The sequence below is a fragment of the Erithacus rubecula genome, assembly GCF_903797595.1.
Source record: "Erithacus rubecula genome assembly, chromosome: 17".
In the NCBI taxonomy this organism is placed as follows: domain Eukaryota; kingdom Metazoa; phylum Chordata; class Aves; order Passeriformes; family Muscicapidae; genus Erithacus; species Erithacus rubecula.
Window position 1 is genome coordinate 12,571,383 of NC_136669.1, and position 25,846 is coordinate 12,597,228.

Consider the following 25,846-nt stretch of genomic DNA (forward strand, 5'->3'; position numbering starts at 1 on the left):
TGTGCACAACATTTCTCAGGCTGTGCCCATTTGCCTTATTTTTTCCTCTCTCCTCTCTTGAAGGAGAGAGATTTAAGTGAGATCCCAGTGTCAGTTCCAACAAAGTCACCACATCTGATGAAGCAGAGCAATGAGTCAAGAAGCACAAGGACAGCAAAAACAGGCTAGGAGACACATGAGCAGAACTTTTAGTTGCTGCTAACATAAGCAGGGGTAACAACTGCCCATGTCCCACAGTGTGAATGGAGACCAAGGAGGAGAATGAAAAGCTTTTGCAGAAAGAAGAGATGAGACCTGCAGGGTTCCCTCTGTGCAAGTGCATGCCACCCAGAACAGGGCATGGCTCTGCTCCTCCCACGTGGGGTCACATCTGCCTAGATGACTTCTCTTGTGGTTTGTGGCATTCAGGGATCTTGGGGACAATGACTGTGAAGCACAGGAGCACTTTCTCCCCCAGGCAGCAGCAGTGCTTGGGCTAGCAGCTGCCAGTGGGGAAGTGAGAAGGTTCCCCACTGTCTCTGTGGGGCTAGGAAACAGCAAAAGCATACAGCAACACACCTCCCAGGCAGCAAGAAGGAGCAATTTATTGAAAAGCCATGGCATATGTATAAGGGAGATTGCAAAAAACAAAATAGAAAAGACTCATTGGTCAAAGAAGGCAGCACCTCTTTGAAAACATGCTCTCTGCAAAATATCACAAGACACACACAGCTCAGTGGTCAACACCAGGTGTCTGTTCGTGTTTTCTTTCTACCTTTCCTTGTTTTGTCTCTGAGGAAGGTTCCCATCCTGGGAAAGATTTAGGCTGGAGCACAGGGAAGTCACCCAGCCCTCTCCCAGGGCTCTGTGCTGCCTACAGCAGTGTCCAGCCTGGCCATTGCCCAGGGGCAGGGTGGCAGGGGTGACAGCTCAGGTGAGGCTGCTCTGCTCACCCCTGAGCAGCACCACACCCACAGCCAGCACAGGCTGGGGCACTGGCTGTTCCCAAGGATGAATTCCCACTGAGCCATTCTGAATATGAGCTTGCCCCAATGAGGGAGCTAATTTTCTGTCTGAAAGGGCCCTCAGAATTCAACACAGATTGCAGACCATTTCTTTTTTGCCACTGCTCAGGCAGGCTGGGCTTTCAGCAGGTAGCATGGCAGGTGATACATTCATTTATGGGTTTCTTTGTGCTGGGTAATTTCCAAGCCACTCTCCAAAATGCATGACAGACATTTCCAGGAACACAACCCCTGCTTTGCTGGGTATAACATGGTTAACATGACTCAACAGCATCCTTCAGGAACAGCAATATGACTGTCCCTGAAGAAATCCTTTAAGAGCACACAGCTCATGTTTATGGATTCAAAATGCTTTGAACTCGCCCAGCAATTCCTCTGTTGGCCACCTCTTCAGTGTTTCCTTGAGAACATACACCAACACTGGATCTCTGACAGTCATTTCCATGGCCTGACCAGCCTGAAGGAGCATCCAGAAGAGGATTTCATTATTCCATCTGGAGATAGGACCTCAAAATCTAGCATCAGAACCCATTGGCTTAATGGGCTGGCACCAAAACCCAACTTTTCTGATTTGACAAACATGCACCAAACTCCATGGCTGCATGTGACTGTAGCTGGTAGGAAGTACAGATGTGATTTAAACTCTCCAGGACTGGTTTGTTGGCCACGTTAACCTCAAGCACTCAACAGTAATTGAAATTATGGAACTCTGGCATTCCAGAAACAGCAGCAAATGTTTCTTTATCATCCTGCACATAATCCCATTCAAATTGTTGGTGTTTTAATCCAAATTGCTAACGAGCATGAGAATGGTTTTAATAATGCAACCCAAGAATAATCTTGGCATTTTGTGGGGAAGGAGCACAGAAGAACATGTCAGGCTTGACAAGCCTGAGTTTAACCAGAGCTGTCTCATGAAAAGGATGGAGTGAACTGTTGCTGTTTGTGTCAGGAAAGGGCAGTGCACTTGAACAAGGAATGACCTTTGGCTATCAAGCAGCCAAACCTCCTGAAGTCATTAACAACCCTGTTCTTTGGGTTCCTCCATCAGGAACTCTTTGAATGACTCCAGTCCTTCCAAGCAGAGCTCCCATGGTTGATCAGACCCCTGTTCCACAGGAAGCTCAGACTGGAGCTCCCAGGCTCAGTGCTCTGTGCTGGGAGGGAACAGGGTGTCCACACACCACCTTCCCCAGTGCCCAGGGCTGACCTCAAATGGTTCCAGGCTCTGGGAAGGACTCTGTGAGACACTGCAGGCTGAGGTAAAGATTCTTTCTCTCACTGTCAGACAAAATGTCCCATCTGTGTCATCTCTTCAGGGCTGTCTGCAATACCCTTTTGCTAACACCTCGGTTCAGGTGGATGCACTCACCTTGATCTCCACCTTTGCACAGCTGCACTCACCTGGGCTCAGATTTCTGCATTCAGATCTGTGGATCTCCTTTCAAAATGCTGCTGCTCTGCTGTCTGACAGAAAGGCAAGGGGCTGACCCAGCCAGATGGTTCAAGGAGTGCTTGAGTGCCCCAAACCCCACTGATCTTGTGGGGAGCAGTTCTCCTCTCAGTCAGAATGAGGAGTATGCTCACTTCACTGCAGAGTGCTGGAAAATTAATTTCCTTGTAACAATGCTGCCCTTGAGGAGGTGGCACTGGTGCTTCCCACCATGAACTGGACAGAGAAGACAATCTCTCACACATGGATTAGGAAATAACAAAGCTCAGAGACACAAAGTTCTTTAATGTCCCAGCTACTGCACTGATCTTCTTCCTGCCATGAGATCAAGACATGAATATGATTCCTTCTGATGCAAGAGCCCTATGATATAAGTTGATTTATGTGAAATATTTTGGTGACTCCTCGATTTTTAATCTCAAATTCTGGGTGAGAAGCTGAGCCCAGGTCCTGTATTTTCAGGGATTTTGCTTCACAGGGAGGTTGTCCCAAAGGTGGTGACTCTTTTTCATAATCTGTGGTGCTCAGACCAATCCCACCTGGGACGTACAGTTTACCTGTGGGGTGGGAACAAAGATCCAAAGTGTCCCACAGCACAGAAGCAGCTCTGTCATTGTCAGCAGCACTGCTGAGGATGACTGGTGGAGAAGTACCAGGGAATGATAGGAAAAGGAGTGTTAGAACAGGAGGTGTGGATGGTACTGGTGTCAGTGGTCACCCAGATCACAGTGCCCAGCTCCCTGCAGCTTCTCAGACACCAGGATGGGAGATCCAGGACAAGCTGCTGTGCCACAGGACAGAGAGCAGCTCCTGGCCAGCACAGAACAGGACATGCAAACCCAGCACGTTCTCCTCACCTAAAAAAAGCCCAGCAGGCGTGAGGAGCACTTGACAGCTGTCATCCTCTGCATCATTCCAGGGAATCCTGGAAAGGCTGGCTGAACACATCCTTGTGTGCTTGGATGTGGGTGGGCTCTTCACACACACCCACCCTCCTGAGGAGGAGTGTGCAGGATTGCCACCAAAACCACTTTGGGTTTAGTTTTGCTTTGCAGTCCAAGACTCTCTTTCCCTGGGAGGTTTAACATTGGAATGTCCTTGGCACTGTGGCACATCCAGCTGAGCTGCTCCCCAGCCCCCTCTCTGCACAGGCAGCAGAGGGTTTGTTGAACAAACAAACATAAACAGGATGGAGACCAAAAGATGAGAGGAATCTGTTGATTGATGAGAGCACAGATCCTCAGTTACAGACCATCCAGGTAGAACTCTCTAAGTGAACCAAGTACTGACTCTTCTGAAAGAAAGATTTTTCATAAAAGCTGAGTTAGGCCAGACAGATCCCTGGGGCAGAGTACACAGGCTGGAGGGGAGCAAGCAGACAGAAAAGATGACAGCAGAGAAGATTGGAAAAGAGAATAATCCCCTGGAGATCTTCTTCCCTGTCACCTGGAATGACTGAGGTCCCCTCAAGAGAAGGAGCTCTCCACCTTGCAGGAAGGAGGCTGTAAGAGGTTGTGAGAGGAAGAGATGCCAAGTGACTGCCTCATGAATCTCATGTTGAGAGAGGAGCAGTGGGAGATCACTTCACCATCAGCACAGCACAGAAAGACTCTGTCTCCTGAATTAATAACCTGAAGCAACTGTTCTGCTTCAGGCAGCCACAGGAAAATGCAAAATTCAGACACAGGTTGCATTTTCTGGATGTTATTATTTCAGATGAGATTCAAAATCAGAGATGCAGGACAGGACATAGAGCTATGCAAACACTGCATGTGGGACTTGCCTTTCCCCACATTAGAGGCACTAAAAAAAAGGCACAGAGCAGGGATTGAGTTATATCATAGAATAAGACAAGAGAGTTCCTTGGCAGATATGAACAAAGCCCCAAAAAAGTAGTAATTGACTATGCCTCCCACAGCAAACTCACCCAGCCTTTGTGTCTTGTCAGATAAAGGATTTACAGGAGAGCAAAACTCACATCTCATTGAGCTTTTCATCTTTTCCTTGCAAGGTGATCCTGCTGGCAAAGCCACTGTTATCCTTCCTGTGGGAAGGGAAGCCAAAGCAGTCCCTGTGCCACCAGCCACACAGCCAGGAGTTCCTCCCTCCTGCTCCCTTCTCCTTCCTTAGGAGGATGCAGGACACCAGCTGGACCCCAGCCCCTCCAGGCTCAGCCCCCAGACCCTCCTGTTCCCCTGAACACAGGGACACCTCCCCAGCTCCCTGCCCTTCCCAAAATCACTGCACTGCTGCCTGCAGCACCACTCACAGGTGGGCAACAGGTAGAGAGTGCATTCTGGACCCCCAGAACCATCCACCAAAGCCCCAGAGCCCTCCTGCAGGGCTGCACTCCAGCTTCTTGCTCCCCTCTCCTAGGCTGCCCTCTCCAGGATGCCCCTGGCCCAGGAGCAGAAGCCAGCACTTGTCCTGGTTCCATGGGGTTGGTGACACACTCAGATCTACCAAGATCTCTCTCTGTGGATTCTCCATTCCCAAGGGACTGGAGGTCTCCTCCTGATTTAGGATCACCAGGAGCAAATCTCCTTAAGTGTGTCCAGGTCATTGATAAAAACACCCAAGAGAACTGTCCCTAAGCCTGAGCAGCACCAGGCTGGTGTGACCCCATGGACTCTCTGAGCTCTTGGAGCCCAGGTGTCCCCAGGGAGGCAGAGATGGAGCTCTCAGGGTGAGCTGTGCCACTGCCCTGGTGCACAGAGCACCAGTGAGGGCCCACAGGGGCTGACTCAGGGCAGCACACACCTGGGCAGGTGTGCTGGACGTTCACATTTCAAGTGTGGGTAAATGAATTACAGTTCATTAGTTAGGGCTCTTGCTGCCTCAGTTTGTGGGTCAGGTTTACCTCATTTTTCCAAACTCAAATCATTCCATCATTCTCTCATCACAGACACTGCTGGCTGGAGAAAATGAGGCAGAATCCCTTCTAAACCCTGCTGTATCTCAAACAACACTCCTGCTCTCTCTCACTTGCATTCCCTTTTGGAAGAGTGTGCCAGTTGCCTGATACCAAATTGACTAAGAGGAGTGAGATAAGCAGCTGTTTGCTGTTGATAGATGCAATATTGCACACACAGCCACTGTGAGCAATTAAAAGCTTTATTTATTACTATCTCTGTGGTGTGGTTTAAGAACTCAAAAGGTCAGCTGCAGTGGCACCAACGAATAGCATTATTAATTAGATGTAATTATATAGATGAATTCTCAGGCAAAATATGAGCTGGGATCAGCATGGTCACCAAGAGGACACTCAAATATTTGATAAAAGTGAGACTGCATATCTGGTTTGATAAGCTGGACTGTAGGCTTTATCACACATGTGCTCTCACAGTGAGCAGGGAAGGTATTAATATAAGTGAAGCCTGTAGCAGTCTCTATGGTTACAGCCAGCATTTTCTAATATAAGCCATTGTCTTCAGATGCTTAACTTTCCATGTTTCAACTGCTTAGGCTGAAATTTTCCATCACTGCTCATTGTTTCCAGGTGAATTCTCTAGCAATCAGGTTAGCAAATGTACTGGAGAATTCGAGCAGATTCTCATGCTGAAGCAGCAATTGCAAATTGGGCAGGGACTCAATCTTATCATCTGTTCCCATCCTCTCCAATTTACCCCTTGGCTTGGTGACTTTCAAAGACTCAGCAACACCCTGAGCCAGAGCTGCCATCCTGCAGGGCTTCAGCTCCTCTTACAGCCCTCAACACCAGGCTGTGGCAAGGATTTTAAAACATGAGCTGAAATATTTTCTTTGTGGAAAAGAGTCATCCAAGGCTGCCCAGCTCCCAGCACACAGACAGGCAGGTATCCTGTGCCATCACCTCCCTGCCTGCTCATTTTGCTCATCTAAACTGTGGCACAGGTGGGAAAATTAATTTTGTGAGCTTGGCTCAGAGGAGCCCAGAGGTTCTCACACATACCCACAGAGGTTCTGTAGCCAAACTGAACTAGCAACAGCTTGTTCCTTCTGCAGTGTCTTCACCACCCTGCCACTCCTCACATCTTCGTTCACTGCTTTTTCTGTTGTTCAGAGCTTGGGCCGTGGTTTGCTGGCTCTAAACTCTGTGAATCACAGAATCACTAAGGCTGGAAAAGACCACCAAGATCATCAAAGCCAGCTTTTCACCAAATGCCCCCATGCCCCCAAACCACACTGGGACAGTGACACCTTTATTTGTTTTCTGAACACTTCCAGGAATGGTGACTCCACCACTTCCCTGGGCAGACTGAGCTTAGTAACCTCTTCAGCAAAGAAATTTTTCCCAATATACAGTGGATGTGAATAAAACATTACAATTGGCGACGTTAAAAACCAACCGTATTTTTAAATTCCTAATACAGCATTCCTCCTAGATATTCCTGATTTGCCAGTTAACTCTAAGCTCTGGAAGCATTCCCAGGTGCTGACTGTGCTGTCTGTGCCCCCAGGTGTGCTGTGGCTCTCAGTGGTGTCAGAGGTGTTGTACATCATGCTGCTGGTCGTCGGGTTCAGCCTCATGTGCCTCGAGCTCTTCCATTCAAGCAGTGTCATAGATGGGCTCAAGTTAAATGCCTTTGCTGCTGTCTTCACTGTGCTTTCAGGTATGAACCTCCCCCTTTCACCACCACAAAGCAAAACTCTACAACTTTGAAAGAATAAAAAAAACAGAGGCTCCAGGACTCTCTCTTATCCTCATTTAGCTATGGTAATTTTTCACTGAAATTTTTTGCTCCTTTGGCACAAAGATTGTGTGATAAATTCTCCTCTTGCCAGGGAGAAGTGAATATCCTCACTCCTGATTTCACAGCAGCAATGCAGTAATTATCCTTCCCCAGCCTCAGCTCCATTTGCAGCATCACCACACTCATTTTCCAGAGGAAAATTAAAAACATGTAACGCTGCAAAGTCTTTTTTTCTGTGCTAATCCTGAAAGTAGGTGAAGGCTGGAAAACCAAAGAAAGGAGCTCATCTTGTTAATTAACAAAATTGAGAATGAAAAAGGTTCTAATAATGGCCCTGAGGAGCAGCCCCAGCAGTGGTCTGGGACAAGCACAGCTCTCAGAACTGTTCCAGTTTGGGTGCTCAGTCTGTAACTGGAGCCCCTCACCAAATGAACTGGAGGAATTCACTTCTCTAAAAAAGGTCCAACCATGGGCTTTAAGTGCCCCTTGACTTCTGTGAGGCTTTTTCTGGCTAACCCCCCCTTTCCAGGATTTAGCATCCAGAGCACTCCTGCATGGACCTCTCTGGCAGAAAGAATTCCTGCAATAGAAGTGAATTTTATTCTGCTGCATTTAAGCTGGAAGATATTACAATAGGCACTGTACATTCTGGGAAGGACTTTGTATCTTTAGGGATGGCTGCAAATGATGGAATAATAACAAAAAGAAAAGGTCACAAGTAAAGCTGAGTGACAAAAAATCTGATAAAAATGGCCAAAGCATATTTTTCTGCTTTGGATATAATTTGGAATTAAAAAAAAAAAATCAGTTCCATCTTCAAAATCAAACTATGTGGAATTCTTCAGCATTCAATCAATTACTTCCATGCTGTTCCTTTCTCCCTTCACCATTAACTGCAGTTTTAAAGTTTTATAAGAATGATGAAGTTTTCTTTCCTACACAACTTTCTATTTTTATTTTGGCCTTCCCTCTTTCTAAGTACATTGCCAAGATAGTCCAAATATAAACTTCAAAATTTTACAGGGAAAAATGATAGAGGAATTGAAACAAGGATACAAGCCCCAGTACACTGCTAGCTGTTATTTGCAATGACAGGGATTTCAGAGGAAAGAAGAAAATTATATTTATTTAAGCTTAGCTTATTTATAATGACATAGCTTAATAGAAATTAGGTAATGAAGAGGACTTTCCATTGGAGCATAACACTCCTCATTAAATTCATGCTTGAGTTCCCTCATAAAAGTGCAATGAGATCTCCACATTCTCATAGCTCAACATCTAAAGGTTAGGAGAAAATATCCCAATAGTGTGGTCACTTATTGCTGTTCCTATGAGCCACTAAAAATACCCCACAACATCACAATTTCAGTGTCCCTCTTAACCTTACCCAAACTGAAAAACTTACATATGTCTCTCAGGTAATATTTACAACAAAATATTTTTTGTTAATGTGATGTATTCCACAAATAGCACTTCTAGTCAAAAATATGAGAAAATGGTTTAAAATATATTGTCTTTTCCAAATTTCCTTCATCTCCAGCTTTCCAAAGATCCTTAATTTCTCCATTACTCCCTCCAAGCAGCTCAGGTCCTGCAGGGCTCAGGATCTCAAGCTAGGTGTGAATGGTCAGTGTTCTGCACTGCCACCACATCACCAGAATTTTTTTATTTTTTTTTTTCTGCAAGCACCTTTTGCCCCGGAGCACAGGCATTGTGCCCTCCCTGCCCAGCTGGGAGAAAAGATGATCCTGGGCATGGAGCATTTGTTGGTTTGTGTTACAGGCAGCTCATTTTAGCTCATTAAGTGAACAGCAAAAAGGACCAGAGGGTTTCCCTGTGGAGAACTTGGCAAGGCACAGCTAAAATAGACCAAACCAAAGTGAATGAAGCAGCACAGGAAAAGATTTGCATTATTCTGCTTTAGTTTGGATGGGGCAGAACAGCACCCACAGCCCTGCCAGGGGCAGATCCAGCCCCACCCTGCCCTGCCATTCAGGCAGATAAAACAAAAAAGGTTTCCAGTGTTTGCTGGTGACCTCCTCACTTGGATCAGTGCCACCCCAGCCCCACACACACCACTGAAGGTGGCTGGGACCCTGTGCCAGGCTTGTGTGACAGAAGCCAGCAGCTCAGCCCTGCTGAGGCTCCTCCTGCCTCTGCCAAACCTGCTGCTGCCTCTCTGTGACTGTGACAGCTCGCAGGGCAGGCTGAAATATTTTATTAGGGTTGAAAAATTACTGACATAGAAATAGCAAACTCCAAACTTAAGATCAAGGCACAGCTGTCAGCTGAAGAACAATCCACTGATTTCAAAAGTTCAGCGAGCTCCCGGTGCATCCTGGAAATTAAATACAACCAGAAAAAAGCAAGGTGTGCAGCACTTTGCTGTGCTCCCATTAGGCCACCCACCCTGCCCAAATCTCATTTCTGCTGGAGTGAACTGCACTCTCCACCTCCTATTTTTGCAGTGTGTCACTCCAACAGGAGGCAGCTGAGCACATCACCCAGATCCCTGTAACACAACGTGTCCTCAGCCTCTGCACTTGTTTGTATCAAACCTGACATTTGTCTTGCTGAAGGTCCTGCTCAACATGCCCACAACACAAACATTCCCTCCCCCAGAACTGCCCTGAATCATCCACATCTCGGGGACTAATGGAGTGCTTTGGGTTCTGAGAGCAACAAGGAAAGAAGAGCCAAAAATTGGGTGTGGTTGAGGGAGGGAAATCAGGATCTTCCATGCACATGGTAAAAATTAGATGGTCAGAGAGAAGAGTGAGTGAATGGCCAAAGTGTAACACACAGACTTCACTGTACCCACCATGGCAGAATATTGGTATTTTCAAGTGCCTTGAGCTGCCACTGCAGCACCAGAGGCTTTGGCACATCCGTGAGTGCAAGAGCTGCTTTGGGATATGGTGATGCAGCCCCACCTCCTTGGCCTGAGCCCACACTGCAGAGCTCATGGGGGATCATCACCCTGCACTGCCATGGCAGGAGACCCCAAATTGCTGCAGCTAGAGAATTCTCCAAGCCTCAGAGCTGCTCCTGACCACCACTGCTTGGAAAGTGGGCTTTGGTTGTCCTCAAAGGGATATTTAAATACAAAGTTTAGATGTTTTTCTATTTAAACTGCAGGACCACACTGGCCAGCTAAAGGCAGGGCCACTCAGGCCACCCTGTGATTTATTGCAGCCTTGTTCTTTAACATAACAAGCCTGAAAGTCTGATCCTCACCCAGCTGCAGCTCCCTCAGTGAGCTCCAACAGTCTCAAAAAAGCATCACCAGAACTCCCACTAAAGTGTCCCACTGGTGTCCCCTCAGCACACATCATCAGGAGAGCCAAGCTCACTGCTGCAGCTCCCAAGTGTTTTATGAGTGTTCAGACTCCTCAGTCTCAGCAGCTGCTGGGACAAAATCCAGTTGTGTGACATGGACACTGAGCCTGCAGTGCCTCTCTCCTCTCCTCACTGGGGCTGTCTGTGATGGCTGGGACATGGCTGGGGGTGGCACAGCCCTGGTTTGCAGCAGCAGCCTTGCTGGGGATGCTCATTGTGCAGCATTTTCTTCCTTCAACTACTCTTTCAATTGAGAATTCAGAACCATGTCAAATAATGAGCTCTCAGTCACATCTTCCCCCTGCCCATGCAGCTCCCTCCTCCACAGTAGAGCAGGAGGCATAGAAGTACAACAAAGACTTTTTTGGAGCTGTCTTGAGGAGCAGTGGCTCCCTCAAGAATGATGGAAGACCTTGGCACAAAATTTTCTGTTCTAATCCTGCTTCCAGGTCTCTTGGGGATGGTGGCACACATGATGTACACTCAAGTGTTCCAAGTGACCGTCAGCCTTGGGCCAGAGGACTGGCGACCACACTCCTGGGACTATGGATGGTCCTTCTGGTAAGTGTCACCCCAGCTCATCTCCCTTCTGCTTGGAGCTGTTCACCAGCCTGTTGGGATGGACACACCACCCCAGCTGTGGGATTCCAGCTGCCAAACCTGCAGGAGCCCCCAGGGCTGTGCAGATTTGGAGATTTGGGGGGACAGTTCTGGGTGGCTGTGCAGCAGCAGCTGTGCTATCAGCAGGTACAGAGCATTTGTAAATAAACAGCACCCACAATTACCAACACAGATTGAGCACTCTCATTAAAGTTCAATTTAGGAACATAATTGCCATGGCATTTCTGAGACTTTTAGCTTTTTTTTTTTTTTCCTTGTTTTTAATTAATGTCTCAGTTGAACCTTACGGTGCAGCTTTGAACAAAACTGCAGAGGAAGGTGCAGTGCTCCTGGCACCAGGAGATTTCCCCGTGGATCATGAGGAGAAGGGTTGGGAAAATGGACATGGCTTTTTCTTTGTTTTGTTTTTTTACCTTTCCCATTTATCTTCTAAAATCACACAAAACTAATTTGGCCAAGACACAGCAATGGTGTTATAGTGCTTGCAAGTTTATAAGAAGCTTACCCAGAGAAGGAGGCTGTGGAGAATAAAAATACCTGCAAACAACACCCTCAACCCTCCAGAGGCATCAGCCTTTTTGGATGGATGGGGAAAATACTTTCTTCTTGTCATTTCTAAATATAGCACATTATTTTCTTTCCATCTCAAAACAAAGACAACGATCTTTGCTAACACCAGTAAATAAATACTTCTTATGCACAGCACTGCAGGGAATTATTAGTCTTTCCTTCTCACCTCTTCCTACTGTGTTTCATAGGAGGAGTTACTAGCATTTTAGCAACATGTTACAAAATACAAATCACATTATATTTAAAATACAGCTTATTTGGTGGCTCAGTAATGAATATTTATTGCATGTGGTTATGGACTTATAAATACATTGAATTCACATGTTTATAATATATTAATATTTATAACAACTCTCACAATAATTGTATAATTTTCAATAGATTTTAATAATAAGGCATATTTGTATTCAGTAATCTATTTTGCAATTTACTGCAATACTCAAACTTTGAAGTGTTAAATGTCTTGCATGATAAACACTCATTAGATTATTCTCCTTCATCTTGTGCAAGCCAAGAGCCCCCATGGCTCAGAGTGGGCACCAGGATCCCTCAGGGCATCCTGGGCCCACTTATCCCACCCACACTCCCTGCTGGGAGCTGTGTCCCATGGGAGATGGGGCTGGGAGCTGTGTCCCACAGAGATGGGGAGGTGGCATCCCATGGAAAATGGAATTGGGCAGTGGTATCATATAGAGATGGGGCTGGGAGTTGTGTCCCATGGGAGATAAGTTGAGAGCTGGTATCCCATGGGAGATGGGTTTAGGAGATGTGTCCCATGGCAGATAGAGCTGAGAGCCGTGTTCCATGAGAGATGAGGTTGGGAGCTGGTACCCCATGGGAGATGGGTTTGGGAGTCCATGGGAGATGGGTTTGGGAGTCCATGGGAGATGGATTTGGGAGCTGTTACCCATGGCAGATGGAGCTGGGAGTTGGTATCACATGGGAGATGGGATTTGGAGCTGGTTTCCCATGGGAGATGGAGCTGGTTTCCCATGGCAAGTGGGATTGGGAATCCATAGGCGATGGATTTGGAGCTGGTATCCCATGGCAGATGGGACTGGGAGCTGGTATCCTATGGCAGATGGGATTGGGAGCCTGTATCCCATGGGAGATGGGTTTGGCAACTGGTATTCCATGGCAGATGGAGCTGGTATCCCATAGGAGATGGGATTTGAAGCTGGTTTCCCATGGTATGTGGGATTGGGAGCTGGTATCCCATGGCAGATGGGATTTGAAGCTGGTTTCCCATTGCAGGTGGGATTTGAAGCTGGTTTCCCATGGTATGTGGGATTGGGAGCTGGTTTCCCATGGCAGGTGGGATTGGGAGCTGGTTTCCCATGGCAGATGGGATTTGAAGCTGGTTTCCCATGGCATGAGGGATTGGGAGCTGGTTTCCCATGGCATGAGGGATTTGGAGCTGGTTTCCCATGGCAGGTGGGATTTGGAGCTGGTTTCCCATGGCAGGTGGGATTGGGAGCTGGTTTCCCATGGCAGGTGGGATTTGGAGCTGGTATCCCATGGCAGGTGGGATTTGGAGCTGGTATCCCATGGCATGAGGGATTTGGAGCTGGTTTCCCATGGCAGGTGGGATTTGGAGCTGGTATCCCATGGCAGGTGGGATTGGGAGCTGGTTTCCCATGTCAGGTGGGATTTGGAGCTGGTATCCCATGGCAGGTGGGATTTGGAGCTGGTATCCCATGGCATGAGGGATTTGGAGCTGGTTTCCCATGGCAGGTGGGATTGGAGCTGGTATCCCATGGCAGATGGGATTTGAAGCTGGTTTCCCATTGCAGGTGGGATTTGAAGCTGGTATCCCATGGCATGAGGGATTTGGAGCTGGTTTCCCATGGCAGGTGGGATTGGGAGCTGGTATCCCATGGCAGGTGGGATTGGGAGCTGGTTTCCCATGTCAGGTGGGATTTGGAGCTGGTATCCCATGGCAGGTGGGATTTGGAGCTGGTATCCCATGGCATGAGGGATTTGGAGCTGGTTTCCCATGGCAGGTGGGATTGGAGCTGGTATCCCATGGCAGGTGGGATTGGGAGCTGGTATCCCATGGCAGGTGGAGCTGGGAGCCCTGTTCCATGGGAGATGAAGTCCAGAGCCCAGCCCTGTCCCAGAGCAGCCTCTCCCCAGCTCTCCCTGGGTGAGCACAGCCAGGGAAGGCACAGTGGGCTTTGGTTCAAGGACCAGGAGTGCCCTGGATTAGCTCTCACCGTGGAGGACTCTCAGGGACAAGCAGAGAACATCCCCTGTGCCATATTCCTGGGGTGAGACCTCAGCCTCACCCCAAACAGCACCCCTGGGAGCTGAGCTCCTCTCCAGCCACTGCAGCCACGGGGCTCCTTCTTGCATCTCCCTTTCTCCCTTTCCCCTTGCCTGGTGCCTCCAGGGCAGTGCATTTATCCATGCAGATGTGGGGCAGGGCAAACAGCATTCAGCTGGGACAGGGCTGAGCAGCAGCAGCATTTTCAGCCTGCAGTGGTGCTCAGCAGCCTGAGGAGGGCCAGGGGTCCCCCATGCCATGCTAGTGATGGGCAGCAGACCTGGAAAAGGAAGGGCTGGAGGTCAAAAGGAGCAAAACCAAGGCTACTGCCTTGCAGCTAACACTGAGCCACCACTGCTGTCCAGACCACAGAACCTCCCCTGGCACCACCCAGCCTCCAGCACCTTCTTTAAGAAGGGCTAATTACAAATGCCCACCCACCCTGGTGGAAAACTACTCAGGAATGATTTTCTACTCCACCTGGGTTCTGGTCATGTCCTGGAGCATGAGCTTTGAGAAGCCCTGACCCAGCAGCTGTCAGCACCACCCTGATTTCCAGCCTGCTGTGAAGGTGCCACTGCAGCACCCAGGCACAGACAGAGCCCAGAGAACTGAAACAGCCCTGGCCAGTGGGGCCAGGACCACTGGGAGCACCTGGGCATCCACATTGCCACCCCTCTCCCAGGGCCAGTGGGAAAACTAAATTTCCTGTGATTCTACCTTCCCTCTATCAAAAGGGAATGATAAAAACACCCCTCCCCAAAATGAGGAAGGGCTGCTTATGGTCTGTCTGATGTCTCAGGGTGCTGTCTGTTATCCTACCCCATTCCCAAGCCATTGGCAAAGCCTGTGGGTTGTTCTGGGCTCTGGCACGAGTCAGGAGTGGGACAGGGCATTCTCCAGGCAGGGGATTTCTGTGCCTCTGATCAGTAGATGTTCAAGTTCAGAGTCTCTAAAGAAAATGAATATGAAAAGCCTGAGCTGTTTGAGCCATGGAGGAATATGAACCCCAGCCCTGAGCTCAGCTACAGGAGGCTCTATGGGTACAGTCCCAGCACATCTGGGGCACAGCTGGCATTAACAGCACTGCTGTTAAAGAGGCCTTCACCTAAGGCAGGTGAAACTCCTAAGGTAGGACAACCACTCTTTACAATTCAAAATAAATAGCATTTAACCAAGGTCCATAAAAACTGAAGTACACCTATCCTAATTGCCTAATTACTATGATTTCCCAAATGCCAGGCACTGAGAGTTCATTCTGTATTCCCTTCTCTGAACCTTTCAGCACTTCTGATTTCATGGTTAGAAACCATCAGAAACATCCAGGAGAAATTCTCCCTCTAATGCCATTCCCAAGGCATTTGGTTTTGGCTGGCCTCTTCCTGGATCCTGCCTGGGAACCCAGCTGGAAATGTTTGCAGCTTGCCCACACTCCAGGAGGGAGGCAGGCTGCTGCCAGGCCAGGAGGATGCTGTGCCTGGACACTCACACCTAGTACAGCTCCCTTCCCTCCTCCTCCCAGCCTCGGGAAACTTCAGGGAACTTTATCACCCCAGGGGTCACTGCATTTCCTTCTCATTTGATTGCATCTGGCAAACAGGTTCAAAAATGACAGGCAAAGAGCTGCCTCCATACATCTCATTGCCTCAGGAGTCCTGCAGGACTTGTTATGAGCTGAATTTTGAAATCATTGAAATGAGCCATTTCTGTTTACTTGAGCCATTTTCCCCGGATTTTTCAGTCCATGAATATGTGCTCTGTTTCAAGTTTGGTCTAATTTGAAATGAGGAACTGCTTCCTTGTCCTCAGGTCCTTTGCAGAGTGGGAAAACAGCTCATGCTGAGGGCTGTGTTGACAATGCTTATTTATGAGATAATGCTGCTGGGGCTGGGCTCTTTCTGCTCTGCATAATTCAGATCAATTTGTTATAGAAAAGTGCTAAAAGGAGCAGGTAAAGTGTGTCACCATCACAGATGATGAAGTTAATCCAGCTTAGTTGGGCAGCCACTGTCAACTATGTGCAACCAGAGTTGTTGGGCTGAGTGTGAAGCCAAGGGGAGCTGGAAGGCAGAGAAGACTAAAGGAGGAATTCAGGGCCTTTTTTTCAGCCTCATGTCATTGTCACAAAGCATCTCAACTCCCTGGGGCCATGAGTCCCTCACCAGCCCCATCTGAACTGGAGGGCAGGGAAGGCAGAAGCAGCTGGGGGATGCCCTGTCCAGGAGCAGGAGCAGAGAGCTCCCAGCTGGCCCTGCTTGCCAGGAGACCCAGGACAACCCTTGCTGCTCTTTCAGCTTGCTACTGGGCCAGTCTTTTTCTTTTTTCTTCCAGTTTTCTTTTCCCTCTGCCTCCCTGTGCTCCTGGTTGGTACTTGCAGGTGTCCTGGCCCTGGCTGGCCAAGGCTGGCTGGCACTGCCTTCACACTGGGGGGGTCAGCCAGGAGACCCCCAGGCTGGTCACTCCACAGATGGAAGTGTTGTCTTCTATTCTGGTCAGGCTTTCAGAGACCAAACATAAGCCAGGAATGCCAGAGGTGTCCATGAACCAGGAAAAAAGGAAATTAAATAGTCTGACAAAGGCATGAAAACAAGATTAGAAACCATCCCTGCAGTGGCACTGTGCAGCCAGTGTCCCATGGGTGCTGGAGAACTGCTCCAAAACACTCTCTGGGCATTGCTCCTTCCAGCAGTGTGTGGATTTTAGCACTTGTCTGCAAGGCTCTGAGGCATTTAGAGGGAGGTCAGGAGGTATTTGACATGTCAGAGTGCACCAGGTGTTCTCCTGGGTATAGGGTCCCCTCCAGCTCCCTGCCTGCCTGAGCACTAGGAATTTGGAGGAAAGGGGAGCAGAAGGGGTTTGTCACCTGCACCTTCCCAGCCTGTGTGTCTGTGACAGAAATGTGCCACGAGCTGCTGTGCTAACCCAGCTCTGTGTGCTGTGCTAACCCAGCTCTGTGTACTGTGCTAACCCAGCTCTGTGTGCTGTGCTAACCCAGCTCTGTGTGCTAACCCAGCTCTGTGTGCTGTGCTAACCCAGCTCTGTGTGCTAACCCAGCTCTGTGTGCTAACCCAGCTCTGTGTGCTCTCTCTCTCTCCACAGTCTGGCGTGGGGCTCCTTCACCTGCTGCATGGCTGCCTCTGTCACCACCCTCAACTCCTACACCAAGACTGTCATCGAGTTCAGGCACAAGCGCAAAATCTTCGAGCAGGGCTTCAGAGAAGAGCAGAACTTCCTGGACCAGGAGGCCATCAAGTACTTCAGAGAAAGGTCAGTGAGTCAGTCACTGCAGCAGGGCAGGTTCCCATGGGCTCTGCTGGTTCCAGACAACACAGGCTCTCACCCACAGCAGCACAGTGGGTGAAGCCTCTGGGAAAGGTGTGTGTGAAAGGCAAACACAAAAGGTCCTCCTTGATTTGGTATTTCTTCAATTTTGTGATGTCCCAGTGCCCATCCTTTCTCCTGTACTCATTAAAATCTTTACAATAAGCACCCAATTCACAGAAAGCTGTGCTGCCAATGTAAGCTGATTCCCCCTCTCTAGAAAGGTGAAATTGTGGGGGTGTACCCAATGTGACATCCATCCTTTCTCAGCACGTGCAACAGGCACCTCCCAGTAATCCCAACAGCTGCTGAGGCATTTCCCAGCCACCACTTTGGAGCTGCCATCTCCCACATGCCCACAGCCCATCTCTGGCTGCTTTGCACAGCCCATCCTCTGGAGCAAATCCACACAAACACAGCAGAAAACCCTCACAGTGCCCCCCACCCTGCTGGGTGCCAAGGCTCAGAGATGCTCTGTCACTCTGCCCAGAAGCTGTGGCTGCTCCAGGAACCTCTTCACTCTTTGGTATGAAAGTCCAGGCTTTGTTTAAAGCTGTGATTGTGAAGAGCACACAGATCCTGGGCTCACACAGCAGGGATGGGCTCCCCAGGGTGATGGACCTTCACAGGATGAAGAGCTGAGAAGTACAGAAAATACAAAAGTCTGTGGCCTGAAGTGATATAAAGGTATTTTGGGGGCAGAAGATATAAGCAGGATGCATTGCTGTTTGTCAGAGCAGTGGGGCAGGGTCTCCATGGTGGCAGAGTGGCTGGGAAACTCTGAGGACACAAGGTTTGGAATGATCAGCATTTCAGCAGCAGAGTCAGGAGCTCTCCTGAGAGGGCAGAACTAGGGAGATTCCATGATTATTGCTTCCCTTGGTTATCTAGTTTGTTATTCTATTGTTGCTGTTATCCCCCTGCTAATGTCCAAGTTTTCACTCTACCTTTCAGACAGCCTGGATGGAAAAGAGAAATGAGGCAAACAGCCACGATTTTCCTAATTTTGCATTTGGACATGACAGTGACTTCTAAAAAATTCTCTGTGGGAGAAGAGAAAGCCCAGACACAGTGAAGAGAAGGGGTCAGTGTGTGCCTGAGGGTAAACCAGCACCCAGGGAGGGAAAGAAGATGAATTATTGAAGTGAGAATTGCAGATAAGAGCCCAGGAGAATTATGAGGAACAGTCTCTTGAGGCAGATTGGGAGATGCTAAGGAAACTTGTTGAAGTACCACTACTGCCCTATCTGGAACAGTAAATAGCAAGCTATATGAATGGCCCAGAGGACAGGTATCTCCTTCTCTCACATGAGCATCGTGGGTTTGATTTGGGCTCCTCTTGCCCTCACAACATGACACAATTCCACCCCCAGCCCTTCCCTCCTCGGTCACCTCCTCCCAGCCCTTCCACACACACTTGGCACACTCAGCCCCAGCATGTGGTGTTCCCTAACTTCATCATTATGACTTTGGGTTTTTTATATCACATTATTTTAATTGTTGTATCTGAATACATAAAAGGAAGCCCAGAGACAGTGTTACCATGGGATCATTCTGGAGATTTAAAGCTGTGCAGCAGTATACAAAATTTTAAAATTTTTAATATGGGATCCTATTAATGCTCAGCTTCCCTGCTGTGCCCTGGGAATGCTCTGACTGCAGGGGTCCAGGGACTGTCCCTTAGCACCACCCTGTTGGGCATGCTGTGGGTGCCACACAGCTTCCCTGAGCTCCCATCTGCCTTTGCACAAATAGAAAATAAAATAAATCCTCTTTCCTTCCTGTGCACATACCCAGGGATACTTCACATTCCCTCCTACTCCTCCACCTCCATGTTCCTTTTCATACCTCATGAATAAAACCCTCCAGCCTTTCTTCCTTCCAGTTACTTTGCAGATATCTTCACCCTTTTTTCCTGTTCCTTTGGCTCAGTGCAGAGCCCCTGGAGCACACATCCACCCTCTGTGCTGGACACACCCTGTGCAACAGGCACTTCCCTGTCTGCCTGCTGAAAATTAAAGCTTTATCATTATTCCAAACAGCTCCATTTATCATCTGGAACTCAGGGAAGGAAAGTGTCAGCCCCATTTTGAGTGATAAAACTTTTTTTTGTCAGAATTTTATCCTAAAGGCCCCTGCTCCCAGGGAAGAAATTTGCTTTATGAAAAGTACTGGCTGTAAAATGCTGCTAATTCTCCATGTGTTTTCTCAGCTACATCATTGTACTGTGCTTCATTTTAATTGCATGCCACTGCATATAACAGCAGATTTGCTGGGAATGTGGATGTGAGAGCTGAAATGGTCCCTTGAGAGCTGCCAGTTCAGCAGCTGTGCTCCTGTCCCCAGCAGAGCAGGAGGTGCAGGGGCTGAGCCCATCACCCATCCCATGTTTGCTGTGCTGATCCCCCTCCTGCAGCTCCCATCCCCTCCCCTGGCACAGCAGCCTCACCCTCTGTGTCCCTGCACTTCAGCATCCCCACCCAGGGCAGCCTCTGCTCTGGAGAGCATGGGGAAGGGTGAGGTTGGGAACCTCCATGCTCTGGGCACCACCTTTGTCAGGTTATCTTAAATGAGCAAGCAGCCAATAGCTGCTGAAAAGGTTATTTGTTACAAAGCGCATCAGTCTCAAAAGGCAAGCAGAAAAGCAATGGCAAAAAGCAATGGCAAAAAGCAAATTGCAAGAAACACCAACTCTCCCAACACAAACTCTTATACAGGATCTTCCCAACAAACTCAGACCACCACTCCTTCACCTGTCAGAATTCCAGTTTCTGAACACTCCAGGTTACACACAGACTATGCACACAACCTGTCTTGTTCTATCTGAAAAATGTAAACAATATTCTTACTGTAGCTCTGTTATGTCTAAACACTGTCTACAACCTCCAATGGTCCTGGAGCCTCCACTGAAAACATCAGCATGATTTTCAACCTTCACTAGAACTCACAGTGCTACTCTGGCATCTGAACCTTTTACTTACTAAAAGCATTAGAGCTCATACTAAAACTTACTTACTTATTTATCCTAAAACTTAAATTTACACTTAAACTTCTACGTTATGTGTGAGTGGCTTAATATACTTCATATACTTCAATGCATCCAAAGGCTTTAATTCAATCCCTGCACTCTGATTTCTCTCTGGATAATTCAGAGACCCCCAGCTCACTGGCTCCAGCAGGGAAGGCCTTTGACACCACATCAAAGTCTGTGTGCACCCCAAATTCTGCTGCACAGCCTGGTGTGACCCCACCTTAGCCAGCACATGGAGTCACCAGCCCTCAGTGAGCACATCCAAATCCTCTGCCCCCCTGCACCCCAAGGCTTGAGCATCTCACTGCTCCTGCCACTGGGAAAACATTTCAGCAGCTGCTGAAAAATCAGAGAGATTCATGGTGTTACTCACAATTATGTCCTATCCAGGCCTGGGATACTTGGAAAAGTCCACACAAAACAGGCTCTGTAGCTCACACTATAAAATCAAAAGGTTTTATAATATAGCTCTATATAAAAGAGCTCTTCAGATATAATAGGTACAATAGCCCTCAGGGTAACTGTAAGAAAACCAGGTTATACAGACTTGGAGGTATTATTCATGCTTTAAGTGTTCTATAAAATTATCAGAATTATCTGCAAAGTCAGCTTTCAGTCTTTGTCCTTCAAGAGTTCTTCCTTCCTTTTTTCTTGTTTTCCTTTGAAATGAGTATTTGTCTATAACTTTTGCTCATCTTTTTCATTTTTTAGTTCATTGGGTGTCAGTTCATAACAAGTATCTCTCTTTCATCCCCCTGAGTTTCTCTTTCTGCTCTGTTTCACAAGAACACTCTTGCCCCATGTGGTCATGAGCACAGTCCCTCATCTGTGGTTTACCCCAGCCAGCAGAGGAGGAGCCCTCACTGTCCTCCTGCTTCCTTCCTTCCTGCTCTGAGCATCCCTCCAGCATAGCCAAGGGGACAGGGATTCTTTGTTCTCTCCCATAAAGTCTGATAATCTCTGTGACAGCAGCTGCAGGAATGGTGACAGACATTCTCCTCTTTCCCTGCCCAGCTGTTCAGTAGCTGCTGTTTTAGCAGCTTCAGCTCTCCCCTGCTGTTTTGGCAGCTTTGTCCCTATGGCTGTGTAATAATTAAGATGCATTCACAAGAATTCTGCTCATTTATATCAACCAGCTCCACCAACACCATCATCACATCCATCCAGGCCAGTGCCAGCACAGCCAGCTCACCCAGGCTCAACATCTTTCCCAAGTTTGTTCTCAGATTCTTGCCTTCTTTTTTTTTTCCATATATTTAAAAAACCTTTCAGGCACCCTCCCCAACACATCTTTCCCTTCTCCCAGGATTCTGGTGGATTTTGCTTTCAGGTAAAGAATGAAAACTTTGCTCCCTTGCTGTGCTGGTGGGGCAGAGGGAGCCCCTGGGCAAGGGGCAGACTGCAGGGACAAGGACAGGAGCAGCTCCAGGGAGGACAGGGGGTGTCCTGGACATCCAGGGGGTGTCCAGGCTTGGGGGGAAGGCAGGTGAGGACTGAGCCTGAGGTGAGGGACACAGGGCCTGAAAGGGGGGAAATCAAATCCCAGTGAGATCGATCAGACCCAAGTGGAGAGTTAATCAGTGCCTTGGGCAGGAATGAAAAGTTTGTGAAGTGATGAGAGGGAACTGGAGTCACCCATGGCCCTCGTTCAGTGAGGACAAGAGCAGCTTTTGGCCATGCCTCCAGGCTGGAGAGGGGTGCAGAGTGCCACTGGAGCTCAGGCCATGCAGAGGGCTCATGGTTTGTCCCACCTGGCACCAGAGATGAGCTCAGCCCTGTCAGTCTGGTACCCAGCCCTGTGCAGCAAGCCTCACTTTCCAGGGGCTGCTAAACCAACATGTTTAGTGAGGAAATCCGGAGGATTCATCCTCCCCCAGCTCCCCCATCCGTAGCACAGCGTTTGCAGCTGTCCATCAACACCCATTGTGCCATTGCAGCTGATTTCACATTTTTCTTGCTGACTGGGCCCTTACTCTGATCTGCAACACCAACCTAAGCAGGCAGATGCTACTGGTGAAATTCTGGAGTGAGCTGAGTTCAAACTGCCATTGATAGCAGTGCAGACAAAATGTCTCTGCAGGGACAGAAAATGTAGTTTTAAGTGCTAGGAGCAGTTTGAAACAGACAGCAGGACCAAAGCTATTGCAGAGCTAATAAATCAGGACTATTCCCAACACTATGAGAACCAGAACTTTTCAAATCATCATTCACATGCTATTTTTTCCCCTCTTTGCACATTTTTGTAATGTATCATACTCCCAGCTTGCTTCCTCTAAGCCCATTGTGCTCGTGTCAGATGTGCAAATCATACCAATGCCTTCCAAAGACATGCCAACCTTTTGCTCCTGGTCACCCAGGTACCTGAACAGGGCTTCAGTTACTGACCTGATGTGCCTCCCATTGGCACAGCCAGTAGCTGTTCTCACAGACATCAATATTTCCAATCCTCCTATTCCCCTTTCAACAGTGCACAGGGGTGAGTGCAAGGTGGATTTGCTCTGTACTTTATCCTGCAACAGAGGAAGCTTTATCCACAGAGCTGCTCCTTCTGGAAATCACATGGACTGGCACTAAAGCAGTGCAGCAGCAGCACCATCCCCACTTCCAACACACACATACTGCACAAAACTGCTGAGCCTCAGTGCTTAGATCCATCCTAAAAAGGGGAGGAGTGGAGAGGTGCAGCCTGAGCCCCCCATTTCTGTTCCCCATGGCCTCTTTGCATGAGCTCTCCCCAAGCCAGGGGAACCAAGTCCTTCCTGAGCCTACCAGGATCTCCATGGTGGGCTGGCTGTAGATGGAGGAGCCCAGGTACGTTGGACTCTTGTTGGTTTTGACCCTTCCATTTGTGTACATTTGGGAGCAGCCTTTGTTTCTCTTCAAGGTGCTACTTCTATATTCTCTTTTCCAGGGCTGAGGAGGAGAGGGCTGAGGCTGGGGACCTGAGGTTACAGTGCCTCCATAGCTGCTCCCCAAATAGTAAGTGACCATGGCTCAAATGGCTTGTCCTGTCCCCACGCTGGCTCCCAGAATGAGGTTTGGAGTAGGAAGCTTTGGGAATGGAGGTTTGTTGCTTTCCCAGACAGCATTGCCCAGGAGATAACCAACCAGCATCAGAACAGTACAGAATTCTCCAGCATTCAGTTTAGGATATGCACATATCCTATAATTTTGTGTTATCTCTAGAAGCTGTGACTTCATAGTAGTTTAAAAATATGCTCTAATTTACACCTGTATAACTTTCATTATCACTACCTTTTTTCATCTATATTTATCACCAATTCATGATGATGCATGCTATTGAATATAAAAATGATTGAAAGCAGCTTTGGTAGACAATAACTTTAGTATAATTAATGCCATTCCTTGCACTTTCTATGGAAATTGCTGTGCTTTTATTCAGTGTTTGCAAGAGCTCTTGCTTTAAGCTATGGGAATCAGTGGTTCAATGTGCAGAGCAATGTTGGAGCATGGCTCCTGCCCTGCTCTGAATACTATACTTTTTCTTTACTCTCCAGGAAAGATGTGTGCAGTTTCATGCATCTATTTCCTTGGAAAGAAAGCAAGTGATCCTTCATTCAGCAGGAGGGAGCCTTGGGAGAGTGACTTGCTGGCTCTGCGCTGTTAAAATTTGGAAACCTCCTGGCATTTTGCTGCCTCTGTCTTGCTGAGATGCACATCTCAGCCACATACTCATGGAAGCTTGGTGTCTGTAACCCCACCCCCTGAGGGTCCTGCTCCCTCCCCAGACCTGCTGGAACAGCTCTCCAGTCCCATGTCACTGCAGGTGGTGTCCCCATGATAGTGCTGGCACTGCTCTCCAGCTCAGTTTGTCATCAGCTCACTTGGTGACTCCTGCTCCTTGAAAATGTCATGTCAGTCATGGACCTTTCCACAGGCAGATCCATGTCCTTCATTCTCACAGGCCTGAAAATGTCTCTTGGTACAAAATCAATCTGGGTCATGTTTCCTGAGAAAGTTCCTCACCTGCCAAGCTCCTGCAGGTGCTCACATGTGCTTATTTTATTATTGAAGCCTGTCCAGAGGTCTTTGTGTCAAAGAACCAATAACAAGCCTTGACAATAGGTGTTCCAAGCAATAGGCTCTGCTGTCCTATGGCCAGCCCTGTCCCAGGTGTTTCCATCTTAAAGGACCCAGACCTCACCCCATAGAGTGCTGACAGCACTGGGAAAGCAAACCCCAAAGGAAAACCCAGAGTCAGGTTAAAGAACAGTGGCCATGCCTCAATATTCCATCAGGCTCAGCCTCACATCAGTTAACTTCTGTAATGAAGTCAGATCAATATTAATGAAGTGACAGGAGTGAAGTTGTGCTCTCAGTTCACTGTTTACTTACAAATCCAATAGAAGCTGCAAAATGCTCATTATCCATGCTTATTAGGGAGGAAAAACCATTAGTAACTGCTGCTTGGGATGGCACAGAGCCTCACAATGCTCAGATGAGCCTCTCCTTCCTCAAGCAAGTCCACCAAGCCAGAAGTGGCCTGGGCCTGACCCCAGGATCCTCCTTGGTGCTGGTTCCAGGTCCCACACTCCCAGTCCTTGTCACATCCCCCGTTCCAGGGGCCAGCAGAGGAAGGAGGACAGCGTGAGAAGGGCTTGGCCAAAGGCAGAGCAGCCACCAAGGTCACCCTGACCCCAAGGGGGGTGTGGAAGGAGGGGACACATCCCTGGAACATGCCAGCCCAGCAGCCACAGCAGAGGAAACGCCAGCAGGTGACTGGCAACACTCCCTGGACACTTCCCACGGGGTGGTCAGTGCCAGCAGGACACCAGAGGCACCACCTGGAGCTGCTCCCCTGCTCTGCCCAGAAACACCTCCCTCCTGCAGGACCTGCCAGGAGGAGGCTCCATCTGAACCCAGCTGCAGATCAGGAGTGCTGGCTCATCCTCAGCCTTGGGAATGTTCCTGTCCTCCCACGAAGACAAAACAGGGCATCTGTCCTTGCTGAGAGGATCTGGGGGAGTGTCCTGAGCAGTGAAAGAGCAGAAGCTGTAAGGAGAACAAGGCTGAGCGATTGTGGAAGACAAACTCTACCTGGCCAGGTGATTTTGGAAGAGAAGATGTTAAAGGTTTTTGAGCAGCCCAGCAGCACTGTGGGAGCACAGGTAGCACAGAGGGCTTTGTGCCAGGGCAGGATATCAGGTTCCTCTCTTGGCAAGACCGAGCTCTCCATTTTGAGAAGTGGCCTTAAATTATAAATTCCATCAAAAGCTTCAATTCGGTTCCATTGAATCCATCCAATCCAATCAATGCAGTTATTCAGTCTTGGTAATTCCATATTAAACCATTTAATGTCCATCACTGAACTATAATTTTCTTTTAACAGGGTTAAAAAGAAAATTATTTTATTTCCTTTAAACCCCTTTAGCAGGGTTTAAACTTACCTGAGCTGAGAACAGCACCAGGGAGCTCTAACTATAACTTGGCATCCTCTGTTCTCCCCAAGCTGCCTTCCTGTGCAAACATATGGCACTGGCCCCTATACATCTGATACCCCTGGACATACCAAATTTAGCATTTCCAGACACTTTTAAAGTCTATTTG

General features: G+C 48.3%; 1 protein-coding gene across 4 annotated transcripts in view; it reads left to right on the plus strand.

Annotated features, from left to right (window-relative positions):
- Nucleotides 1-25,846, plus strand: part of GSG1L (GSG1 like) — a 56,232-nt gene that overhangs the window by 24,051 nt on the left and 6,335 nt on the right. For 3 of the 4 annotated variants that reach the window (XM_079320978.1, XM_079320977.1, XM_079320979.1), the window contains exons 3-5: nucleotides 6,897-7,049; nucleotides 10,919-11,030; nucleotides 17,026-17,193. In XM_079320978.1, the coding sequence (XP_079177104.1) occupies nucleotides 6,897-7,049; nucleotides 10,919-11,030; nucleotides 17,026-17,193 (433 nt within the window). Of the gene's footprint in view, nucleotides 1-6,896; nucleotides 7,050-10,918; nucleotides 11,031-17,025; nucleotides 17,194-23,189; nucleotides 23,258-25,846 lie in introns of all 4 variants that reach the window. The other variant, XR_013776240.1, reaches the window with a different exon arrangement.